At 51.0% G+C, this 21,595-nt stretch overlaps 2 protein-coding genes and 1 pseudogene across 3 annotated transcripts in view; all 3 read left to right on the plus strand.

Annotated features, from left to right (window-relative positions):
* Positions 1-2,667, plus strand: part of THADA (THADA armadillo repeat containing) — a 304,865-nt gene extending 302,198 nt beyond the window's left edge. Inside the window, exons 37-38 of the mRNA XM_081101482.1 lie at positions 207-376; positions 1,413-2,667. Coding sequence (XP_080957608.1) covers positions 207-376; positions 1,413-1,736 — 494 coding nt within the window. The 3' untranslated portion in view covers positions 1,737-2,667. The remainder of the gene's footprint in view (positions 1-206; positions 377-1,412) is intronic.
* LOC308525747 (ferritin light chain-like) overlaps positions 1-21,595 on the plus strand; it is a 1,112,779-nt pseudogene that overhangs the window by 900,074 nt on the left and 191,110 nt on the right. The gene's annotated exons all lie outside the window — the stretch shown is intronic.
* On the plus strand, positions 6,480-9,901 carry ZFP36L2 (ZFP36 ring finger protein like 2). Its single transcript, XM_081101234.1, has 2 exons — positions 6,480-6,591; positions 7,114-9,901. The coding sequence occupies exons 1-2, from the start codon at positions 6,541-6,543 to the stop codon at positions 8,551-8,553; spliced, it is 1,491 nt and encodes a 496-aa protein (XP_080957360.1). The 5' UTR covers positions 6,480-6,540; the 3' UTR covers positions 8,554-9,901.

Genomic DNA, 21,595 nt, shown 5'->3' on the forward strand with positions numbered 1-21,595 from the left:
TGTCCACGCTGAGAGACTAGCTGTGTCGACAGCAGGACCCAGAAGTGGGTTGACAATCTTTAGTGAGCCTATCCCACCAGCCTCCCTGCCAGGCTGGTGGCATTGGTGTTGTTACCTGAGGCCCTTCATGTCCCCAGAATCCCACGGAGCCTCCCGGGGTTGGCCCTGAGCAGCACACTCATTTCTCACCTCTCTTGTTTCCACAGAATTTGCCTTCTGCCAGGTGGATGCCTCCATCGCACTGGATATGGCCCTGGTTGTGCTGTGTGACCTGCTCCAGCAGTGGAACCAGCTAGCTCCTGCACTCCCAGTCCTGCTGGGATGGCTGTTGGGAGAGGGCGATGACCTCATGGTCTGTGTGGAGAGCGAGCATCAGGTAGTCCTGGGGTCTTGGGGAAGTGGAGGTGAGGTGGGAGTGTCCTAAACCCACAGGATACAGCACTTACAGGTTAACGCGGCCTAACACGGCTGCTGAAACGTGCTTCTGAATGCTCAGAAACTTTCCAGATGACCATGGCAGCCTGCTGGGCACTGCTGGGGCAGCTCTCGTGCTGGCTTTTGGGGTTCGGGTCTATGGGGGAGAGAGGACTTTTTTAAAAGAGGCTCCTTGGAAGTTGAGAGTTGAATTATGGAGCATTGTATTAGTCAACAATGGAGGAGCCAGAGGCTCCATGTGGTGAGGTCTGAAGGTGAAACATTTCCAGAGAATCAGGGTCCTTCCAGGGTATTTGCTAATTGAAGAAAACTATTAGCCCCTTCAGGTGGGGGACTAGTCAACATACAGGAAAACCAGGACTAAGACAAGCAGCAAAAGCATCTTCACAACTTCATCGCCACGGTGTCTGACTCAGATGGCCTTCTTGGCATCACCAGCAGGCTGAGTTCAAAAGCAGCTTGTTGATGGGAAATTGAGAAACAAGATAAAGTGTCTGTGATAAAATGGCCTTGAAAATACCAACATTATAAAAATTTAATTTCATACTCAGAGACTAGGTAGTGTCTCGTGTTTGGTAGTTTGCTCTTTGTTCTGCTGCCGAGAGTTCCCTTCCTCCCTCCTCTCTGGTTTCTAGATGCACCTTTATGTCTAGGGCCCACCCCCATATCCAGGTCCCCTTTTCAGCACCAGGCCCCCAAAATATCTTGGCTTGGAACCACAAACACATCTTTATCAAAGGTCATGTTAAGTCTGGAGGAAAAAATTCCTCTCCGGTAGAGAAGTACGACGAGTGAAAATAGAAGGTGACCTTCAAGGCTGCAAGTGGTGTGTGTAGCTGGTGTTGACAGGCCAGAGTGGGCCCTCTCGCCGGTGGGGGAGGGGACACGCCTCTTCTGCACCTGGTAGGACGCTGATCTGGACTGGGGTTTGCAAGCATCCCCTGTAAGGTTGACTTTTGGCTTTTCATTTGATTTAGGTGGAAGAAGACTGCCTGTTTGAAAAAGCAGAAATCAACTTTTGGGCTGAGACCCTGATCTTTGTGAAATACCTCTACAAGAACCTCTACCATCTCCTCTCCAAGTCCAGCTGGCATCCCCTGAGCCCTGAGAGGCTCTGTCATCTTCAAAGGACAGCGTCAGAGCAGTGCCACCTCCTTTCCCAGCTCTTGAAAGAGCTGCCACCACCTGCTGCGTTCCTGAAGACAGTGGAGTTCCCGCGACTGCGCGTTCAGGAGGAAAGGACCCTGGCTTGCCTGAGGCTGCTGGCCTTTTTGGAAGGAAAGGAAGGGAAAGCACCCTAGTTCCCAATGCTGTTGACTCTCCAGCAGAAGCAAGTCCGTTAGCTCTTCCAGGAACAGAAATGGCTTCCTGAAGAAAGAAGACTTGCTGGAGGGTGAGGGGGGCGGGGTGGGGTAAAGGTGGATTAGTCCCCACTAAACCTGCAGGAAATATGTTGAACATAAATTCACTTTTTTTTTTTTTTTTTTTGCCCTTCATACCTCCCCGACTTCTGTGAGTCCAGTCTTTCTACAGAGGAGTTTTTCATCAGTTCACTCATTCAAGGCAGCCTGGTTTATTGCAGCTACTGTAGGAAGTGAGGCTACCTCGTTGAATATTTGCTCTGTTCCCAGGTGCAGGCCACCTGTGGGCCTGAATTAGTCTTTTTCATCCCCCCCAGGACCTCTAATGTCCAGCCATAGCCAGCCTGCATTTTCTGTGAATTGACTGCTTAGAATTGGGTTTTGACACATGATTCCCACCTCCCCCCCCCCTTTATTTTTTTTTTGGCTGGATGTAGGAGCTGGATTCATTGGCAAACGGCCCATTTGGTCAGAATTCTAAACTTTATTCCATTTTAGCTAAAGCAGAAATATGTTCCAAATGTTGGATGGATCCTGAGAGTATTAAGGATCAACTTCATACAAATAGGGTTTTCTTTATTGCCCGCATGTGTGAATCCGGAGTGACCTACACATGCCATTCTAATTATTAAAAGAGCCATTGAGAGCTCCTACCCCAGAAAAAGGTGTTTGTGCTAATGCTAGGATACCTGATTTAGCTGCCCAGTGAAAGCATAGCCTCTTGGCTGTTAGAAGGAACCTGGGGAAAGGAGAGCCAGAATAAATGGTGTATTTGATGACTACACTGTTTACTATCATTTTCTTAGTGACAATAACAAAGGGTTTCTTATTTAGGAGCCAGAAAATACATTGATCCATTTCAGTGATTGAATCTAGCAAGCCTAAGGGTTTTCTTCCTCAGACTCCCAGCAGGTGTCACTATTGCATACATTTTGCTGCTGGTCCTGTTTTTCATTGACTTGCCATTTTTAATTTATCTCAGAGTAACTGTAACCCTCAGGCAGTTATCTTGAAATTCGTAGCTTGGATGGGTCATAGCCTCATCCACATTCATTTTTCATCCTAGTTATCTGAAAAAGCCATTTCAGCAATCGTACATAAACCTGGCCCAGCTTTTAGGATCTGTAAATATTTTAAAATACTTTTCAGGTGAGCAGTCTCTTAGAATTATATTATTGATGTTTGAGGGTCTGAAGAGGCAGTTTAGAGAAGAGAGAGTTTGATATGGTCATTTCCTACTGCAGAAAGGCTTTTATTTCAGGTATAATTTGTCTCTCTCTGAAAGAAAACCACCTAACACTAAAAATACAGCCACACTAGAAGTATAAAGAAATGGCTCTTTAGGGAGGGAGAAAAGTTGACTTAGTGTCCAAAGTTTTGTCTTAGCGAGAATAGGAGATTCCTTTGCTGGTTTTGCACCATTCAGCTCAAAGTGTGGTGTGTGTTTTTTTGTGATCCTAAATTAATTTCCTGGTTAGGCATCTGTGTGACTCACGTACACTTGATGGGAGGTTGCCAACCTAATATTTCTTTTGTTCTGAGAAGGCCTGGCTGGTGAGAAGTCAGGGAATTGTTGGCATGATGTGCTGATAACCATGGTAGAATATTATGAAACTGGCCCCAGCAAAGTCCAGCATTCCCTTTTTTTCTCCATTTAAAATGAAATACAAGCAGTTGCATAATAATAAAAATGTTTTACACCAGCAGGGACTCTGTACCAAAGCATGAACTATAGCATGTTTATATGTTATCTACAGAATCCTTCTACCAAGCCTGCAAAGTGGGTGTTTACATAGCTGTTGACTAGGCAGAATTACCCTAGGATTTGATCTTGGCTGGTTGTGGACAGCCTGGAAGGACAGGAGGGACAGATGTGTCACTGGTTTTGTATCTGAAATCCTGTTGCTCACCTCCAATAGCAGTGGCTAGGGAAATGGCTATCCTACACTTTCCTGATTCCCAGGGAAACTGTAGAATACCCTACTGTCAGGGCCACCGTCAAATTGTTGTCTTTGGGGTTATTTCAACAAAGAACAAAACAGAACAGCCAGGGTTCTAGGAGCGTCAGCAGCAGCACTACTTTGTGATGTGATTAGCAAAGCCAGCTCTATCTAGGGGCCAGGGAAGGCTGGGTCAGTCATAAGAATGAAACAGTCACCCAAAGGCAATAGTGTGGTAAAGGCGGGGGGGGGGGGGGGGGGGTTGCGGGGGAGGCTAGAAGAGGTCAATGGGGGGAAAGGGGGACGATGTAATACTTTAAACAATAAAGATTATCTATATATATATAAAATGCTAATATGCAAAGAGTCCCCTCGGGAGTTCAATCGCTCACTATGACGTGTGCTGACCACCAGGGGGCGGCATGGAATGAAGGAAGGCCCTGGCAGGCAGCTGGGGAAGGGAGACCCCAGTTGGCAGCTGGAAGGCCCAATCAGTCCTGATGGCCTGCCAGGCCTAGGGACCCTACCCATGCACAAATTTTGTGCACCGGGCCTCTATATGTTAAAAAGAATGAAGCAGTCACCTGTTCTGAGGGCACTATCCTCGAGTCTAAAATTTGGTGCCCCTATTTCTGCATGCATGATTCTGCATCTGGCCATAGTCCAGGGGCCTGGCTTCCTCCGTTTTTATGCTATGTAAATTTGCTTTTAATAGGATGGATTTTACTTAACTTTTAAACACCTTTAACAACTCATTTGCACCTTGACAAATGAGTAAATGAGAAATGAGTAAAGCAGGAATTCTTAGTTTCACCAGAAAACTTAAGCACCAAAGAGTCCTTGGTATACAAAAATCATGTGATTTGCCTAAAACCACATAGCTTGGAAGGGGCAGGGTCTGAACTTCAAGCCCTAAGTTTCTGATCCTAAAGTTTTTGCCCTACCCAGACTCTAGTTCCCTGGGTAGGTGTAGAGGAAGTGCAGCACTGGGTACTGCATTCAAGCTGAACTCTATGGAATCATTTCCCTTCCAGGTTAGCTGAGAGAGGAAATGAGCACCGAATGGAAATGAGGGCAGAAAACATGCGAAATAAGATCAATTCGGGAAGGGGTTGTGGGTCAGGGAGCTTTCTTCCTTGACTTCCACCTTAAACCCAGTTGCAGCCTAGGCTGCCAGGTGTGCAAAATCATGGGCCCAGCTCCAGCTTTTTGGCAGCATAATTATAGGTAGGAAGTGGCAAGTGTCCTGCAACAGACTCTTATCTGCCCTAGTGGGACTGCCTGTGGCTTTAGCCTCACTGGGCGCTAGAGGGGGTGTCTGCCCCGTACCCGGAGGCAGACCATTTCCCCCGGCACAGGCTTTAGGGGTGTGGGGCTGGCGAGAGGAAATGGGGACGAGTCCATCATCCGAGTCCTCGGTGCCCAGCCCTGCCTGGCCGAGGGAAGCTTTAGCCAGAGCCTGGAGCCCACGACGAGCTAAGGCGGGGCGCGGCTCCCCCAGTGGCCAGGGAGGGCTTGGAGGGTGCGCCAGGCCAAGGCTTCGGCGGGCGGGGAGCTTGGCTGGCAGCTACACCCCAACCCCCGGGAGGTCTGGGAAAGGCCGGACTGACCAGGAGACAAACAGGGTGGCGGGAAGTCGCCTCCATGCCTATGCGGCTCTGCCTGCCTTTCCTCCCGTCCTCACAGTAGACTCCCCCGCCCGGGACGCCCCGCGCCACTCCGCGACTTTGGCCCTGGCTCAAGGTCTTGTGATGTGATTAGCAAAGCCAGCGCCTTGTCCTCAGACACTCGGCCCTGCCCGGGCGTTCAGGCCCTGTTTACTGCAGCCTGGGCGGGGAGCGGGGCGGAGAAACCGGCCCAGGCTCCTCCCGGCGAGACTGCCGCGGCAGTCGCCCGCTGCCGCCCGCGTGGCTGCTCCCGCCCCCGCCCCCACCCCCACCCCCACCCCCACCGGGTCTCCACGTGCAGTGGGAACGAAGCCTCCACCCACCAGACTTAGGCCCTACGCGCCTCCCCCGGGCCACAGCACCCTTGGCAAACCAGCCGGGCCGCGCCGACGGTTGCAGTATTTTTGCATTTTGCAATTCCCGCGCCCAGTATTAAACCCTGGGTGGGAGATAAAAGCAACGCAATTTCGCCAGCAGGATCGGGCGGGGAAAGACCCGTCCAGGACTGCAAAGCCCCAGCCACGTTCAACGTGCTGGGGCTTTTGAACAGTGCAGCCCCAGGGGAGGAAAGCCACATCTCCCCACCGCCCAGCAGCAGCACCCATCTAGGCCGAGCTCCCGAGCCACCCCGGGCGCCGCCGCCGCCTGCCCCGCCCCGAAGCCTCGCCCCTCCCGAGGAGGAAAAAAATTGGCGGCGGCCAATGGGAGGCTGGAAAGGCCTCTGACGTCTGCTGGCCGGCGGGCAGCCTGTTGCCTGGAGACCCCAGCGGGGTGAGCCTGTCCCCGCCCCCCCCCCCCCCCCCCGGCCACGGCTTTATAAGGGCGCGAGCTCGCCTGCCCCCGAGTTCCAGCAGTCCGCGAGCTGCCGTCGGCTCCGCGCGGGGGGGGCGGGCTGGGCACCCCGGGGCGCGGAGAAGCGCTCTTTGCTTCTCTCCTTTTCCCCCACGCAGCACTCCTGGGCACCCTCAAACCAGTCCACGCTTCTTCCCTCTCCCTCCTTTCTCGCTCCCTGCCAACTTTTGGTCCCTCCCCCGCCCCTCTCCCGTTATTCGTCGTGGCTCCAGCCCGGCTGCGCTGCTCCGTAGGTTCCGCCGGACCTCCCAGCCTGCAACTCGGACCATTACAGGATCCAGAAACATGTCGACCACACTTCTGCCCGCCTTCTACGATATCGACTTCTTGTGCAAGGTACGCGGGGGAGCAAGGAGAGAAGAAGGCGGGCAAGCAGGAAGCCCTTCGAGTTTTCAGACTTTGCCTTCTGTCCTCGGCTTTTGGGGAGCCCCTCCCCACCTTGACTTTTTGGGGGTTGGGGGGAAAAAATCCCGAAGTTTGTAGTAGTCGTGCTGGTTGGTGCCTCATGGGCAGGGAGAAGGAGCAGGGAGGGAGGAAGGGCAGGAGGGAGCGGCTGTAGCTGTTTAGTTTCTCCCCGGCCGATCGCGGCCACGCTACCCGGGGCTTCCCGGACTGTTTGCGCCGCCCAAGCCAGCGGCCCACGGGCTGAGGATCACATGTCGAAACCCAGCACGGCCTGAAGTGGGAGTCCGGCTCCTACCAGCGCGAACTTTTTCGCGTGTTTGGGTGGAGGGTGGGGGCCGAGTCGAAATCCGCGAAAAGAAAAAAGAACCAGAAGACTGGCAGTTACTCTGCAACTCGCCCCAACTCTTCCCTCCTTGACCCTTTTTGATCCCTTCCCCGCTCTCCTTTTGGCAGACGGAGAAATCCCTGGCCAACCTCAATCTGAACAACATGCTGGACAAGAAGGCGGTGGGAACGCCCGTGGCCGCCGCCCCCAGCTCGGGCTTTGCGCCGGGCTTCCTCCGACGGCACTCGGCCAGCAACCTGCACGCGCTCGCCCACCCCGCGCCTAACCCCGGCAGCTGCTCGCCCAAGTTCCCGGGCGCGCCTAACGGCAGCAGCTGCGGCGGCGGGGTGGCGGGAAGCCCAGCCTCCTACGGCACCCTCAAGGAGCCGTCGGGGGGCGGCGGCACAGCCCTGCTCAACAAGGAGAACAAATTCCGGGACCGCTCGTTCAGCGAGAACGGCGAACGCAGCCAGCACCTTCTGCACCTGCAGCAGCAGCAGAAGGGGGGCGGCGGCTCCCAGATCAATTCTACTCGCTACAAAACTGAGCTGTGCCGGCCCTTCGAGGAGAGTGGCACGTGCAAGTACGGCGAGAAGTGCCAGTTCGCACACGGCTTCCACGAGCTGCGCAGCCTGACCCGCCACCCCAAGTACAAGACGGAGCTGTGCCGCACCTTCCACACCATTGGCTTCTGCCCCTATGGGCCGCGCTGCCATTTCATCCACAACGCGGATGAGCGGAGGCCCGCGCCGTCGGGGGGCACCTCTGGGGACTTGCGCACCTTCAGCGCGCGCGACGCACTGCACCTGGGCTTCCCTCGGGAGCCGAGGCCCAAGCTGCACCACAGCCTCAGCTTCTCGGGCTTCCCCTCGGGCCACCACCAGCCCCCCGGGGGCCTCGAGTCGCCGCTGCTGCTCGACAGCCCCACGTCCCGCACACCACCGCCACCCTCCTGCTCCTCGGCCTCCTCCTGCTCCTCGTCCTCTTCATCCTGCTCCTCCACCTCTGCGGCCTCCACGCCCTCGGGCGCCCCGACGTGTTGTTCCTCCGCGGCGGCAGCGGCGGCGGCGGCGGCCGCCCTCCTGTACGGTACGGGCGGCGCCGAAGACCTGCTGGCACCCGGCGCTCCATGCGCCGCTTGCTCGTCGGCCTCTTGCGCCAACAACGCCTTCACCTTCGGTCCCGAGCTGACCAGCCTCATCACGCCGCTCGCCATCCAGACCCACAACTTCGCCGCCGTGGCCGCCGCCGCCTACTATCGCAGCCAGCAGCAGCAGCAGCAGCAGGGCCTGGTGCCCCCCGCGCAGCCCCCGGCGCCACCCAGCGCGCCCCTCCCCGCCAGCGCCGCCGCGCCGCCCTCGCCGCCCTTCAGCTACCAGCTGCCGCGCCGCCTGTCCGAGTCGCCCGTGTTCGACGCGCCCCCCAGCCCCCCTGACTCGCTGTCGGACCGCGACAGCTACTTGAGCGGCTCCCTGAGCTCCGGTAGCCTCAGCGGCTCCGAGTCCCCCAGCCTGGACCCCGGCCGCCGCCTGCCCATCTTCAGCCGCCTCTCCATCTCCGACGACTGAGGCAAGAGGGCGCCAGTGAGGAGGAAGGGATGGCCGGTTCTGGGGTTGTAGGAGGGTGCCCCCCTCCCCCGCCATCTCGCCTGAGCTAGGGGCAGGGGGACACGAGAGTGGGGGGTGGCAAAGGCCACATGCAGACTGCAGGCTGGACCGAGCACTTGGACTCGAACTTGTGTGCCAGGAGGGGCCCCCACCCCTCCCCTTTCGGTTTCCTCTTGTTTTCTATTATTATTATTATTATTATTACCAAGTTTCATTCTTGTTGAGAAAAGAAAAAAAAAGTCAACGAACTTTTTGTATTGATGAACAAAATATTCACAACTTGGGCAGTTGTGATGCGAATTGAACAAAAAAACCAAACACTTAAACTTTTTTTTTTTTAGGTCTCAGAGGAGTTTGGGACTTTAGGGAAAGAAATCAAGCCAGCACCAGCAGCTACCAACCACCATTCCATATCCTCACTTGAAAAGCATTAGTTACAGTTACAGTCCAGATGTGGGAACTCTTGAAAGAAGTTCCTTATTGTGTTTGTCTCAGACCAGTGTAAACAAACCAGCCAAGCCACCACCTTGTTAAACCTGTAAGCTTTTAAAATTTAATATTTTTGCCAAGAACATGCCTTGATATAGTAGGTTTCATAGGTTCATTTGTTTGTTTGTATTTTAACCAAGTGATGTGTGCCTGGAGAAAAGACCTTTGCATTCCAAAGTTTCATACTGGGTTACTGGTTACATTGCCACCACTTACTTAGTGGATGTTTAATTTAGAACCATTTTGTCTGCTCCCTCTGGAAGCCCTGGGCAGAGCTTAGTTTGTAGTTGTTGGGGAATAACTGCTGAATTTTTAGCTGTTTTGAGTTGATTCGCACCACTGCACCACAACTCAATATGAAAAAACTATTTAACTTATTTATTATCTTGTGAAAAGTATACATTGAAAATTTTGTTCATACTGTATTTATCAGGTATGATGGAAAGCAATAGATATATATTCTTTTATTATGTTAAATTATGATTGCCATTATTAATCGGCAAAATGTGGAGTGTATGTTCTTTTCACAGTAATATATGACTTTTGTAACTTCACATGGTTATTTTATTGTAAATGAGTAAAAAAAATCTTAATTTAAGAGATTGTATGTAATATTTATTTCATTAATTTCTTTACTTGTTTACGTAAATTTTGAAAGATTGAATGATTTCCTTACAGAAATCTACATGCTGTGGAAGTAGTTTAAGAGTTTTCTTAGAATGTATAATGGTTGTAGCCCATCCAGCTATAAAGAAAAAGTGACCACATACTTTGCAGACAGGTTTAAATGTGGCATGCTTTTCTCATTCCATCTTTATAAACCAGTAAAAGATGTTTTTGTTTGCTTATTCCACCAGCTCTACTGTGACATATTCTGCGTATACAGACATGTAGCAATAATGGGGGGTAGTCTCACAGTGCCTTTGGAAGGGCCAGAACTAGCCTTAAATCTTCCTCAACCAAATAAGTATTTTGTCTATTAGTGCTTGAGAGAATTTGAATGTAGGATGGGTTCAACTGCACAAAAGGAAAAGATTTTTACCACTTTTTTTTATATAGATAAAGTGAAGAGGCCACCTCTTAGTGCTAAAGTAATAGTGTGTTATTACATGAATATGCCTTGTTTGATTACAGAAAATTCCAAAACTTGTACTATTTTTCTTCCCATGTAGAAAGGTAGGAATGCTTTCCTGACAGCAGGTGAATGAGCAGTAGCTTTAGTTTGTATGTACGTAGGTACAGTTGTGGAGCACTATGTATGTATGTACTCTGGACTACTTGGACAGAAGTAGGTATTTGAATGTAACAAGACAAGTCAACTTGAGTTGTAATATATTTTGGGGAATCAGTTCACTACAGATTGTGACTGTAAACATTGTACTGTAAATGTTTTGTAGTTTTCCCCCAATAAAATTTTTGGGAAAAAAAGGTATTCACGTGTAAGGTAGCTTTTTTTTTTTTTTTTAAAGGGGAATATATCTAGCTTCCCATCATTTTGTCAGGCCTAGCCCAGGTCTCAGAGGGGTTGGGGGCTAGGATTTAGAGAGCTAGCAGAGTCTGCCCCTCCATATTTTATATAGTACATTATTTAGCTGGAAAAGTGATTATTTGGACTGTCAAGGGCATTAGTTAACTGTTCCTCTTGGTAATAAGATGCATCCCAGTGTTGGCTGGTGGCAAGGCCAGGCTGGGAGGCCTGAAGGGGCGTGGCCTGCCCGTGAGTCATCAAGTGGGTCACGTGTCTGCAGTGGCAGCTGAAGATTTTTTTTTCTGCTGGGACGCCCAGGGAACTAAACTGCTTGCGTGGGGAAAGGAGGGCAGTCTTGCCAGGCTGTGCTAAACTGGTGGTGTGGGGGGTTAGGTCGGGGATTTTTCTGGACTTTGGAAAGCCTGGTTGTGTCCTCCAGAGAGGAGGGAAGATTAAAGAGGTTAAACTTATATCTGGGTAATGTTTGTTTATGCGGACAGCTTCCTCTGGGAGTGAGAGCACACGTGTTCCTTATGCAAATGGTTAGTGTCTGAGATGACCCAGTGGCCAGAAAGCAAATTCAACCCAGGTGTCTGAGAAAAGGAAGGAAAAAACCTACCAGTTTGCTGATTCTCAACATAGTTTAACAAAACCTTAGGTTTTTGGGGGGTGTTCTTTTTTTCCTACAATCACTTTAAAAATTTTAAAAACGGGTTCATAAATCATGTTTTTTCTTCCTCTTTCTCCACCCCCAATCAGTTCAGACACTTTTTCCAAAGTAGGTAAGAGATTTAGCAAGTTAGTTTTCTTATCTACAACAGCTGGGCTCTATCAACCAATACTCTCTCTCCCTGCATAGCCAGCCGCATCCCCTCACTCCCTGCATAGCCAGCCGGATCTTCTGTGTCTCACAGCTGAGCCGGCTGCGGGGGTGGGGGGTAGGGGGTGGGGGTGCAGGGGGAGGGCAGTATGCCGGCCCCACCGGGCTTCAGGCAGCTGTTTCACGTTAACGATGATTGCACTGGTGTTAGCTGGAGCGTTTTGGTGCTTGGCGCACGCTGCCAAAGGGGATGAGGAACAGTTTCAAAGTTCTCCCAGATGCCCGGCCCTTGGCTGAGGGCCTCAGCCGTGGGGGAGGGGAAACCCGAGGCCAAGGAGGGCTCTCCAGCAAGGACCCTGCAGGCTCGCTGGCCTCTTCACCATAAAGAATGTGCAATGGGGAGGAAAAGTCTAAAATGTGGTGCTGTTTAGGCCAGGCTGCGTCTCCAAGGCCTTGCTTCCACTTCATTCCAAAACTTATTTTCCTTAAACAAGTACTTTTGAGCAACAGGAATGTTCGACTTCTTTTGGGGGTAAGCCACATTTATTTTTCAAAATTGGTTGGTTTGCAAGCCCAACTGCTAAGATCTGATGTTTTGTATTTTAGACCCAGTGGAGTGTGGAAAGCTTTGGGGGGGGAGAGGGGGGATCATTCAGAAATTTCCTCTTGCCACAGATCAATGGAGGGTATGTAGGTCATTGTCTCTGCAGCGGCTGGAATTCACAGCAAACAAAACTCTCTACAATTGCTTGATCACCCTTAGGAAAGTTTTCGTGTAAACTAAAGGAACAAGAAATAACAAATTGCAAGTAAAGACAAGCCAGGATTTCTATCACAGGCCGGGGAGCGGAACTAAAACGGACTGGCTCAAAAACTGTGTTAACTCAAGATAAAATTCTTTTGTAGTTAATTGTGAAAATGAGCCCGTAATGTGTGTTTAGAATGCCCTGATAGGGTGGCATTTCCACCAGCTGTTTGAAAACGAAGGTGTTTTTTAAACAACCCAATTAGTGTGTACCACCTTCTAAATGATTTCAGAGAAGGGATGCATGCGTGGACATATTTTCTCCCACTCGCTCTGTCTGAATCTACTGCTGAGTGCATAAAAGGGGGGGTGGGACACACAAAATAACTGTTGAGAAGGCCAAAGCTCTGCACCCACCCATGGGGATAGATGGAGGATTATGAGCTCTGCAGCAGCACAGGAACCCGGATGAAAGGGCCAGGCCTGGGAGGGCCCAAAGCGGTCAGGACTAACAGGCATAGCTCTTGGCTGCAAGTCTGGCCCTGCGCTAGAATGCTCAGTCCTAAGATCCCCAGGCTGGGTGTGTGCAGGGAGGAAGCCCGCTAGAGTGCATTTGAACCTGGAAGGGAACTGTCCCCAGGCGCTCCCTCTTCAGTTTTGCTTGTGGTGACCAGAGTGGGGACAGATGTGACTCTGCCTTGGAAGTGGAAGTTGGGTCCCTCTCCCTTCCTTGGCCTTGCGAGTCAGCGGGAGCTGACTCGGCCCCTAGAGGGTAAGCCCAGGCCAGGCTTGCCTTCCATCAGGGGCCTGTAGCCGCTTTCCGTTGTTACTACCTTAGTTAATTGGGTTTGTTTTTTCTTGTTCGCACTCCAGGAGATGTGCAGCCCTGTGGCCATCCAGGGCAGGTCCAGTTCCATGCTGCTGGCAAGGCCAGGGAGGGAGGGAGCAACAGAGGGAGGGCCAGAGAGGAGGGAGGCCCGGCAGTTGGACAGGCCTGCCCAGGAGGAGCCCTGCGGGAGGAGGCGGGTGGGGGTCTGGGCGGCTGGAAGCCACAGCACCTCCGGGTCCCACCCCTGGCCTGGGTGTGTTCTTCCAGCCTCTCCCGACAGATTGTGCTGGACCTGGAAAGCCTGTGAGTGTGTATGTGTCTAAGGGTGTCTGCACGCATGGAGGGAGGCCTGCAGGTGTGTGTCCACATGGAGGGCGACGTGTGTGTGTGTGTGTGTGTGTGTGTGTGTGTGTGTGTGTATGGGCCCCTGTCTGTCAAGGTGGGTGTGCACATGTTCGTAAGTATTACCCCGTGCAGGTGCTCAGGGGCCTGGGTGTGTGGTGTTTCCGTGGGGGAGTACTGTGGTATGGGGCTGTCTGTGGGTGTGTGGATCTGTGTGGAGTATGTATGTCTATACGGTGTGTGAGTCTATGGGTGGGTGTGGAAATCTATGTGTGTGAGTATGGGTGTGAGCTTGGGTGTGTCTGTTGCTCTGACTGTGTGTAGGTGTATGTGTGGATCTGTGTGTGGGTGTGGGTGTGGGTTTGGGTGTGCCTGAAGCTGTGGCTGTGTCTGTGTAGCTAATGCTGTGTGGGTAGGTGTGTGGGTCTGTGGGGTGTGAGGGAGAACCTGTCAGAGTTGCTGTATGTTCGGGTCTGGAGGTGTCTGTGTGTATGGGAGTGTGTCCATGTGGGGGTCAGGGTGTTAACACCTACAGAGGAAAAGCAACCCCTTTTTAGCCGGCCTCTTTCAAGCTACAAACTGCTTTCAAAACCCGGAAATGATGGTCAGGCTGTCATCCGCTTCCTGCAGGGCGGTGGGCAGAACAGGGCTGATGGGAGGGTGGCAGACAGGCCTCCAGGCCTGCAGGGACCCCCTGACCCACCCTATTGCGGGGCACACCTGCCAGAGACAGGCCTCCTGGGCCTGACTAGAGGGACATATTTAGAAACAGTTCTCTGGTTGGAGGAGGAAGGAGCCCGATTATTTTCATCTGTGCAGAAATAGCTGTCAGATAGGCGTGCTGGTGCCCTGGGGTGAGAGCAGCTCTGAAATAGAAGGGAAGATATTCACTCAGGCAGACAAGAAAACTCCTAAACTCGCTGAAACCGGGTTTAAAATATTTCTCTAAAAATAAGCTTTGTTTTCCTTGTGGATTCCTCTGGCACTTGGGCCCTTGTGTCAGGGTGCTTAGCTGGCCTGGGAAGCCAGGCGGAATTTTTTAAAAAGCAAGTGTTTCCCAGCTGTGGCCTTGGAAAGTTCTCTGTTTTTCATTTATTAAACTCCTAGTTTCCGGCTAATTAAAATGATTTTCAAATAAAACTCCCTGGCCGAGCAATATTTGATGAAACACAGAATTCCCAGTGACCCCCTCTGCAGGAGGCTGGGCTGGCTGTGACCCCCTCCACTGGGCTGGTGCTGGTTTTACTGGGAGGAGCGAAGCCTTTGAAATGCATGCCCAAGGCCTTGTCTTACCAAATCCCACCCCTCCTGTGGTGACCGGTGAGTGGCTGCTTGCAGGGCAGTCTCTGAGCCCTGCCCCACTCGCCAACCTGCTGTTTCTTTCCCTGCTCCCTGGCTATTGTGGAAGATTCAGGTCCAGTCGGGCCATTGTGCCAGGATTTTATTGAGCACCTACTGGATGCAACACGTTGTGAAGATGGAAATGCAGACAGGAGGCAGGTATTGCTGAGGGCCAGAGGTGGTGTGATTCAGAGCTGCTGGCAGGTCCCCCTCACTGCCCTGGGATTCAGTCCACATATCACAGGGGTGAGATGCTGGGACTGCTGACCTGGCCTTTCATTCATCCCACAGGCAGTTCTTGATCACCTAATGAAAGCCTGCACAGTGGTAACAGATGAGCTGACCGACGTCATCCCTGCCTTCATGGAGTGTACATAATGTCTTCAAGCTTCATTCATGGTGTAGCTTGAATCAGCCTTCTTTCCTTCGTATGGCTGCATAATATTCCATTGTATGGATGTACCACTTTTGGTTTATAGACATTAAAGTTGTTTTCCTTTTGGCTGTTGTTGAATGTTGCCGCTGTGAACGTCCACGTGTAAACATACGTTTTCAATTCTTTTGGTTATATACCTAGAAGTAGAATTGCCAGATCACGTGGTAATGTTTAACTTTTTGAGGACTGCCATACTATTTTCCAAAGTGATGCACTGATTTTTGTAGCTATTTAGTGTCTGTTTTCCCTACTCAACCTGACACATGTTTTATGATGTCCACTTAAAAAAGCATAACACTTGTTCACAATAGCCAAAAAGTGGAAACTACCCAAATGTTCATCAACAGATGGATAAATAAACAAAATGTGGTATGTCCATACAATAGAGTAGTATTTAGTCATAAAAAGGAATGAAGTATTGATTCACATTACAATATGAATGAATCTTAAAAACATTATGTTGCATGAAAGAATCCAGACACAAAAGACTACATATTATGTGAGTCTACTTATATGAAATGTCCAGAATACACAAATCCATGGAGACAAAAAGTGGATTTGTGTTTGACAGGGGCTAGGGGATGAAGGGAAATGATGCTAATAGATTCAGTGCTGCTTTTGGGTTGATGAAAATATTCTGGGATTAGATAGTGGTGATGGTTGAACAACCTTGTGAATATAGTAAAATTTGTACACTTGTGTGCTTTAATCTGGTGAATTTTATTGTATGTGAATTGTATCTTAATTTTTTTTTTAAAGTACGCTCACGAATTGAAATATGGGGTATGAAAGAGAAGGACAGCCCTAGCCACCTTGGCTTAGTGAATAGAGTGTCAGCCTGTGGGCTGAAGGGCCCTGGGTTTGATTCCAGTCAAGGGTACATGCCCAGGTTGCAGGCTCCCTCCCTAGTAGGGGGCCTGCAGGAGGCAGTTGATCAATGATTCTCTTTCATCATTGATGTTTCTATCTCTCTCTCCCTCTCCCTCCCTCTCTGAAATCAATAAAAATATTTTTTAAAAAGAAAGGAAAGAGGATGAGAGAGCCTCCGTCAGGAAAACCGACCTCGCTTAGGGCCTGGGAAGCTTCTAAAGAAGTAGGAAGGGCATAGGGCAAGTAACAGTAAGGCAAGGGCCGGCGAAGAGTTTTCCAAGTAAAAGGAGCAGCTAGGTGCTTGCATCGGCAGCACATCCACTAAAATTGAGATGATGCAGATATTAGCATGGCCCCTGCACAAGGATGACATGCAAATTCACGAAGCGTTCCTTATTTTTAGAAGGTTACTAGAATTGGCTGTGGTGATCACTTTGTAAAGTATATAGATGTCAAACAATATTGTTTCTTTGTTGTACACCTGAAACTAATATAATATTGTATGTCAACTATAGTTTTTTTCGTTGTTAATCCTCATCTGAGGATATTTTTCCATTGATTTGTAGAGAGAGTGGAAGGGATGGGGAGAGACAGAGAGAGAAACATCAGTGTGAGAGAGACTCATTAATTGGTTGCTTCCCACATGCACCCCAACCAGACCAGGGCCGGGGATCGCCTACAACTGAGGTACGTGCCCTTGACCGGAATTGAACCCAGGACCCTTCAGTCCATAGGCTGACACTCTATCTACTGAGCCAAACTGGTTAGGGTGTCAACTATACTTTTTTTTTTTTTTTTTAAGGAGCAGCTAGTGCAAAGGCCCTGTGGTTAGAGGGAGCATGGTTCCAGAGAGGAAAGGAAAGATGGCTACAGCACCTGGGGCTGGAGAACAGAGCAAAGTGGCACAGGATGGGGCTGGGGCAGTGGGCTCAACACTCAAGAGACCACTAGCCTGCCCTCTGCCCCCCACCAACTCCTGTATTAGAGCATATTTTTGGTCTGATGATTTCTACAGTTTGCTTATATTATCCTTTGAAATTTGCTATATTTCAGTTAAACGTTTCCAATTAAATGTTTAAATGAAAAAAATTGTCCTTAGAACACCCCCTAAAAATGTTAACACCCCTGAGAGGGGGACTCATTGGGACCTTTCATCTCAGAGCTCAGTAGCTTCCCCTCAGTGGGAAGACCTGGGGACTCTGGAGTCAGAGGTGGGGAATGGGTCCTATTTGCTGCCAATTACCCACTGGGTGACCTTCGGGCCTCAGGTTCTTCATTAGAAAAATAAAATGGGTTAATCTATTGCTGTCCTTGTTTTTGTTGTAAAGATTAAGTGAGATAATATTGGCCAAATGTTTTGCCCGAGTGCCTAGAGGTGGCAGGTATTCAACAAGAACTAGCTGGCTATTATTAGCATATGTGTCATCATCGTTCTCTTCCTCTCTGCCCCCAGCTCATGCCCACAGGATTGGAATGCCTTGAAGATCCTCAAAGTGACTCTTTATGGAGCCCCTATTATGCACTAAAGCTTTATGTATGTTAATAACAGCCTTTATATCTACTACACAAGGCTGAGGGACTACTACTGCCCCTGTTTCAAAGATAAGGAAACCGAGCTCAGAGAAGTTCTGTGCCCCAGGCCAAGCGGCTGGGGAAAGGCTGAATTAGAATTCAAAGGAACCTGAGCTGTTGCTCCTTCAGATCGCCCCAGGCTGCCTCTCTGACTCCTCTCTCCCTGCCTCCCTCCCACACTGTCTGTAAACTCAGATTTCCACATCTGTGCTTTAAAAACACAATTACTTCAAGCCATTCTTTGCTCAAAATCCTCACTGAGAATAAAATCTAAAATCTTCGGAAGGCCAACCTATGAACCAGGAGGTCACGATTTGATTCCTGGTCAGGGCACATGCCCCGGTTGCGGGCTCGATCCTCAGTGGGAGGCATGCAGGAGGCAGCTGATTAATAACTCTCATCATTGATGTTTCTCTCTCTCTCTCCCTCTCCCTTCCTCTCTGAAATCACAAAAAAATATTTTAAAAAATATTTTTAAAATAAAATATATAAGAAAACGTAATATATTTTTAAAAATAAAATCTTAGCAAGTCCTACATTATCTGTAGGACCGAGCAGACCCAGCCTTCCGGCCCCACAGCCCCTTTCCTTTCTGACCTGACTCCTCTCTCCCTCATCCTGCTCCAGCCACGCAGGCCTCTTTTCTGTCTCAGGGCCTTTGCACCTGCTGTTCCCTGTCATGCGCTTCTGCATGGCCTGTTTCCAATTTTCTGTGAAGTGTCACCTTTTCCGGAGCCACCCAGACCACCCTCTCTAAAACGACAGCCCCATCTGGCATTTCTTCTCCCTCATCCTGCTTATTTTCCCGTCTTTACTGCCTCAGCAACCTGGACAGCAAGTGAGCAGGAGCCCAGGTGCTCCTCCTCCCAGCTACCATTCCCCAGAGCCAGCGTCTAAAGCACTTCATGCCCCTCCTGCCCAAAGACCCTGAAGGGTTCCCTCACTCCTTCAATTCCAAGCTTCCAAGCATGCTCTTTGAGGCTCTGCCTCCTCAGTCTCAGCTGAACCTCGACCTCACCCGTCCACCCACCCAGCCCCAGCCCCAGCCCCAGCCCCAGCCCCCCAGGGCCCTGTGCAGGCCAGGCCTTGTCGCAGCACAGAACACATTCCCCTTCACCCCTGTCTTCCTCCCTAGCCTGGAAGTTCCTTCAAAGTGAGAACCGTCATGTTCCTCTTTGCACACCCCAACCTGCTCCTGAAAGGGCCTCAGTAACTGCAGAAACACACACCAGTGAGAGCGGTGCTGCCCTCTCCCATCTGACAGGCGACGCAGAGAAACAAAGACATCTGCCCAAGGTCTCCCAGCTCATGAATGGTGGGGCCACGATGCCACCCACGCCCGCACCCCATGCCAGGGCAGGGTGCCCCGGCCGGTTACCAGGGGGAAAATGCACAGCTCTTAGTAGACCCGGCCTCTCGTTGAGTTTTTCCTTTTATTCCAAACTTAGGCAGGCTTTTTCTGCATATCCCGGCTGCAGACATTAAATTCCAATATGGACAAATGGGCAAGTCCCTCCCAACCTTCCTCAGTCCCACTCAGCAAAGCTGATCACTTGGTAACCGCTTTGTGTGAGGAGTTCCAGAAACTTGATGGCGCAGCTCTGTCTATAAATATTTACCCACAGGCATTCATGTATGGTTCGGCTCACTGAACGGGCACGCTGTCCTCCTGCCCTCACTCGCCGTGGTATAGTTCCCGTAGGTGAGGCCCAGTGACGGCTGGGAGCGCTGCATTACTCCACGGCTGTGCGCGTCCTTGTGCACAGACCCCGGGGGAGTGTTCCCACCAGGCGAATCCCTGAGGCAGCACTGCTGAGTGGTGGGGTGGCCCCCATGTTTCTGGAGATAATCTGTATTTAAAACCCCTGAAACTGCCCTAGCTGGTTTGGCTCAGTGGATAGAGCATTGGCCCTCGGACTGAAGGGTCCCAAGTTCGATTCCAGTCAAGGGCACGTACCTCTGTTGCAGGCCCTCTGTTGCCTCGGAGACAACCAATCGATGTATCTCTCTCATTGGTCTTTCTCTGGCTCTCTGGCTCTTCTCCTCCCTTCCACTCTCTCTAAAAATCAATGGGAAAATATCCTCAGGTGAGGATTAACAAAAAACAACAAAGAAAACCTTGAGGCCCGGCCAGGGGTTGAGCATTGACCTATGAACCAGGAGGTCAAGGTTTGATTGCCAGTTATGTGCTCAATCCCTGGTGGGGGTGTGCAGGAGGCAGCCGATCAATGATTCTCTCTCATCACTGATGTTTCTATCCCTCTCTCCCTCTCTGAAATCAATAAAAATATTTTAAAAATAAACTTTACAACCACAATAAATAAATAAATGAATAATAAATAAATAAATAAATAAATAAATAAATAAATAAAACCTTGAAGCCTGCCATCGCAGTAACCCTCCAACAATGTAGCACTAAATGCCCACCCCCTCCACCTCTCTCGGTGCCTCCGAGACCATTTCCGCCCCAGTTCACGCCCTGTGTAGCTGTTCTGAATTTCTGGAGTCCACGCACCAGGAACTGCCCCTTGGGGTCTGGTCTTTCTGTCTCCTGTCCTGTCCTCCCGTCCTCCTCCGGTGGCTAAGCCCCATCTCCCCCACCTTGGGGCTGGTGCCAAAGGTGAGGCTGCCCCAGAGGGCACCTGAGGGCGAGGAAGTGGGAAGATTGTGCCACTAATTGTGACTGTTGGTGGGGGCAGCAGAAATCCTCCCGAGACAGTAGTGCTGCCAGTGGAGTGGGTGAGACTGTGTACCAGCAGGTGCGTCTCTGTGAGTGTGTGTGTGTCTGTGCAGGAGTGTGAGTGAGCATGTGCCAGTGTATGTGGTGTGTGTGTGTGTGTGTGTGTGTGTGTGTGTCTTAGGGGCAGTTATGTCAGGCGTTATGTAATGGAGGCACTCCCTGGGGCCAGCAAACCGCAGTGGTGTAACCGCCAGCCGGCTGAGCCACCAGAAGGAAAGGAGGGAAAATGTAAACACGTTCTGGGCCTTTCCCTGGCCCACCACAAGCAGACCCTGGACAGGGCAGCTCTTCCGGTTCCCCATTCCCACCACCTTAAGCCCTGTGGGCCGGCCTGGGAGGAGTGATCATGGAGGCTGAGGAGGCAGGGGTCAAGGGACAGCACCAAGAGGGGAGCCAGCAAGGTCTCCCTGGGTTCTGGGTCCGCAGTGGGCTGTGCACCCCCCGCATGAGGCGTGCTGCCTTTCTCACCCAGAGTTGTCCTCTCTGAAGTGCCTTTGAGGGGCTCCCTTTGTCCCAGAGCCTCCGCCTGGCATAGGAGCCCTTCACCCTGCCGTGAACCTTGTGGCTGGCTGCTCACCTGCTCCCATCCTTGGGTGGCCTCAGGGTGCAAAGGTGCACCTCCGCCCTGCCCCCCACGCCTCATCTGCAGGCCAGCACATGCCTTCCCAGCCAGCTCCCAGCTGCTCAACGCCGCAGCACCTCTTCCGGGAAGCCTCCCCTGCCTGCTCCTTCTTTCTGCGCTGAACTCCTAAGGCGCCTCTGGACATGCAGCCTGACACCTGGCCACGTACAATGGTCCCTTGTTCTCCAGTTGTTCACTTTAGTAATAACGGCCACAATCATGCAGTCCATTCTCTGCCAAACCCAGTCCCTTCAGGTGCCCTCATTATCACATGTCATCCTCCCGCCAACCCTAGAAGGTGGCATTCTTACCGCCATTACATAGCCAAGAACCCAAGCGGAGAGAGATTCAGTGAATTATCCAGCTACGCCTGGGAGACTCTGATGGCAGAGCCTGTGTTCATAACCTCCCATAGCTAAGCTCCGTCTCCCCACGTCTCTAAGCTCTTGGAGGACAGGAGTCTCTTCCATGTCCCAGCTGGACTCCTACTAGATGCTCAAATAAAGGTCGTGGCTTCCCCAGTGGCTGGCATATAGTTGGTGCCCTTTCACTACAAGTTGCTGGAGAACTGGTTGGACAGAATGGAATGGAATCTTTTATTCAGAACAATAGAGTGATACGTTAAGAGCAGGGTTTTTGGAGTCACACAGCTGTGTGATTGTAGGCAACCTGTGAGACCCTCTGAGCCTCAGTTTCCTCATCTGCAAAATGGGAATGGCCATGGTGTCT

Source organism: Myotis nattereri, assembly GCF_964212035.1.
Source record: "Myotis nattereri genome assembly, chromosome: 10".
NCBI classification, from domain to species: domain Eukaryota; kingdom Metazoa; phylum Chordata; class Mammalia; order Chiroptera; family Vespertilionidae; genus Myotis; species Myotis nattereri.

What these genes read in the sequence shown, in the direction of transcription:
- ZFP36L2 (XM_081101234.1), top strand. Translation starts at nt 6,541, where the DNA reads ATGTCGACCACACTTCTGCCCGCCTTCTACGATATCGACTTCTTGTGC. An exon ending in ATATCGACTTCTTGTGCAAG is followed by an intron (nt 6,592 to 7,113) that starts GTACGCGGGGGA and finishes TCCTTTTGGCAG; the next exon opens with ACGGAGAAATCCCTGGCCAA.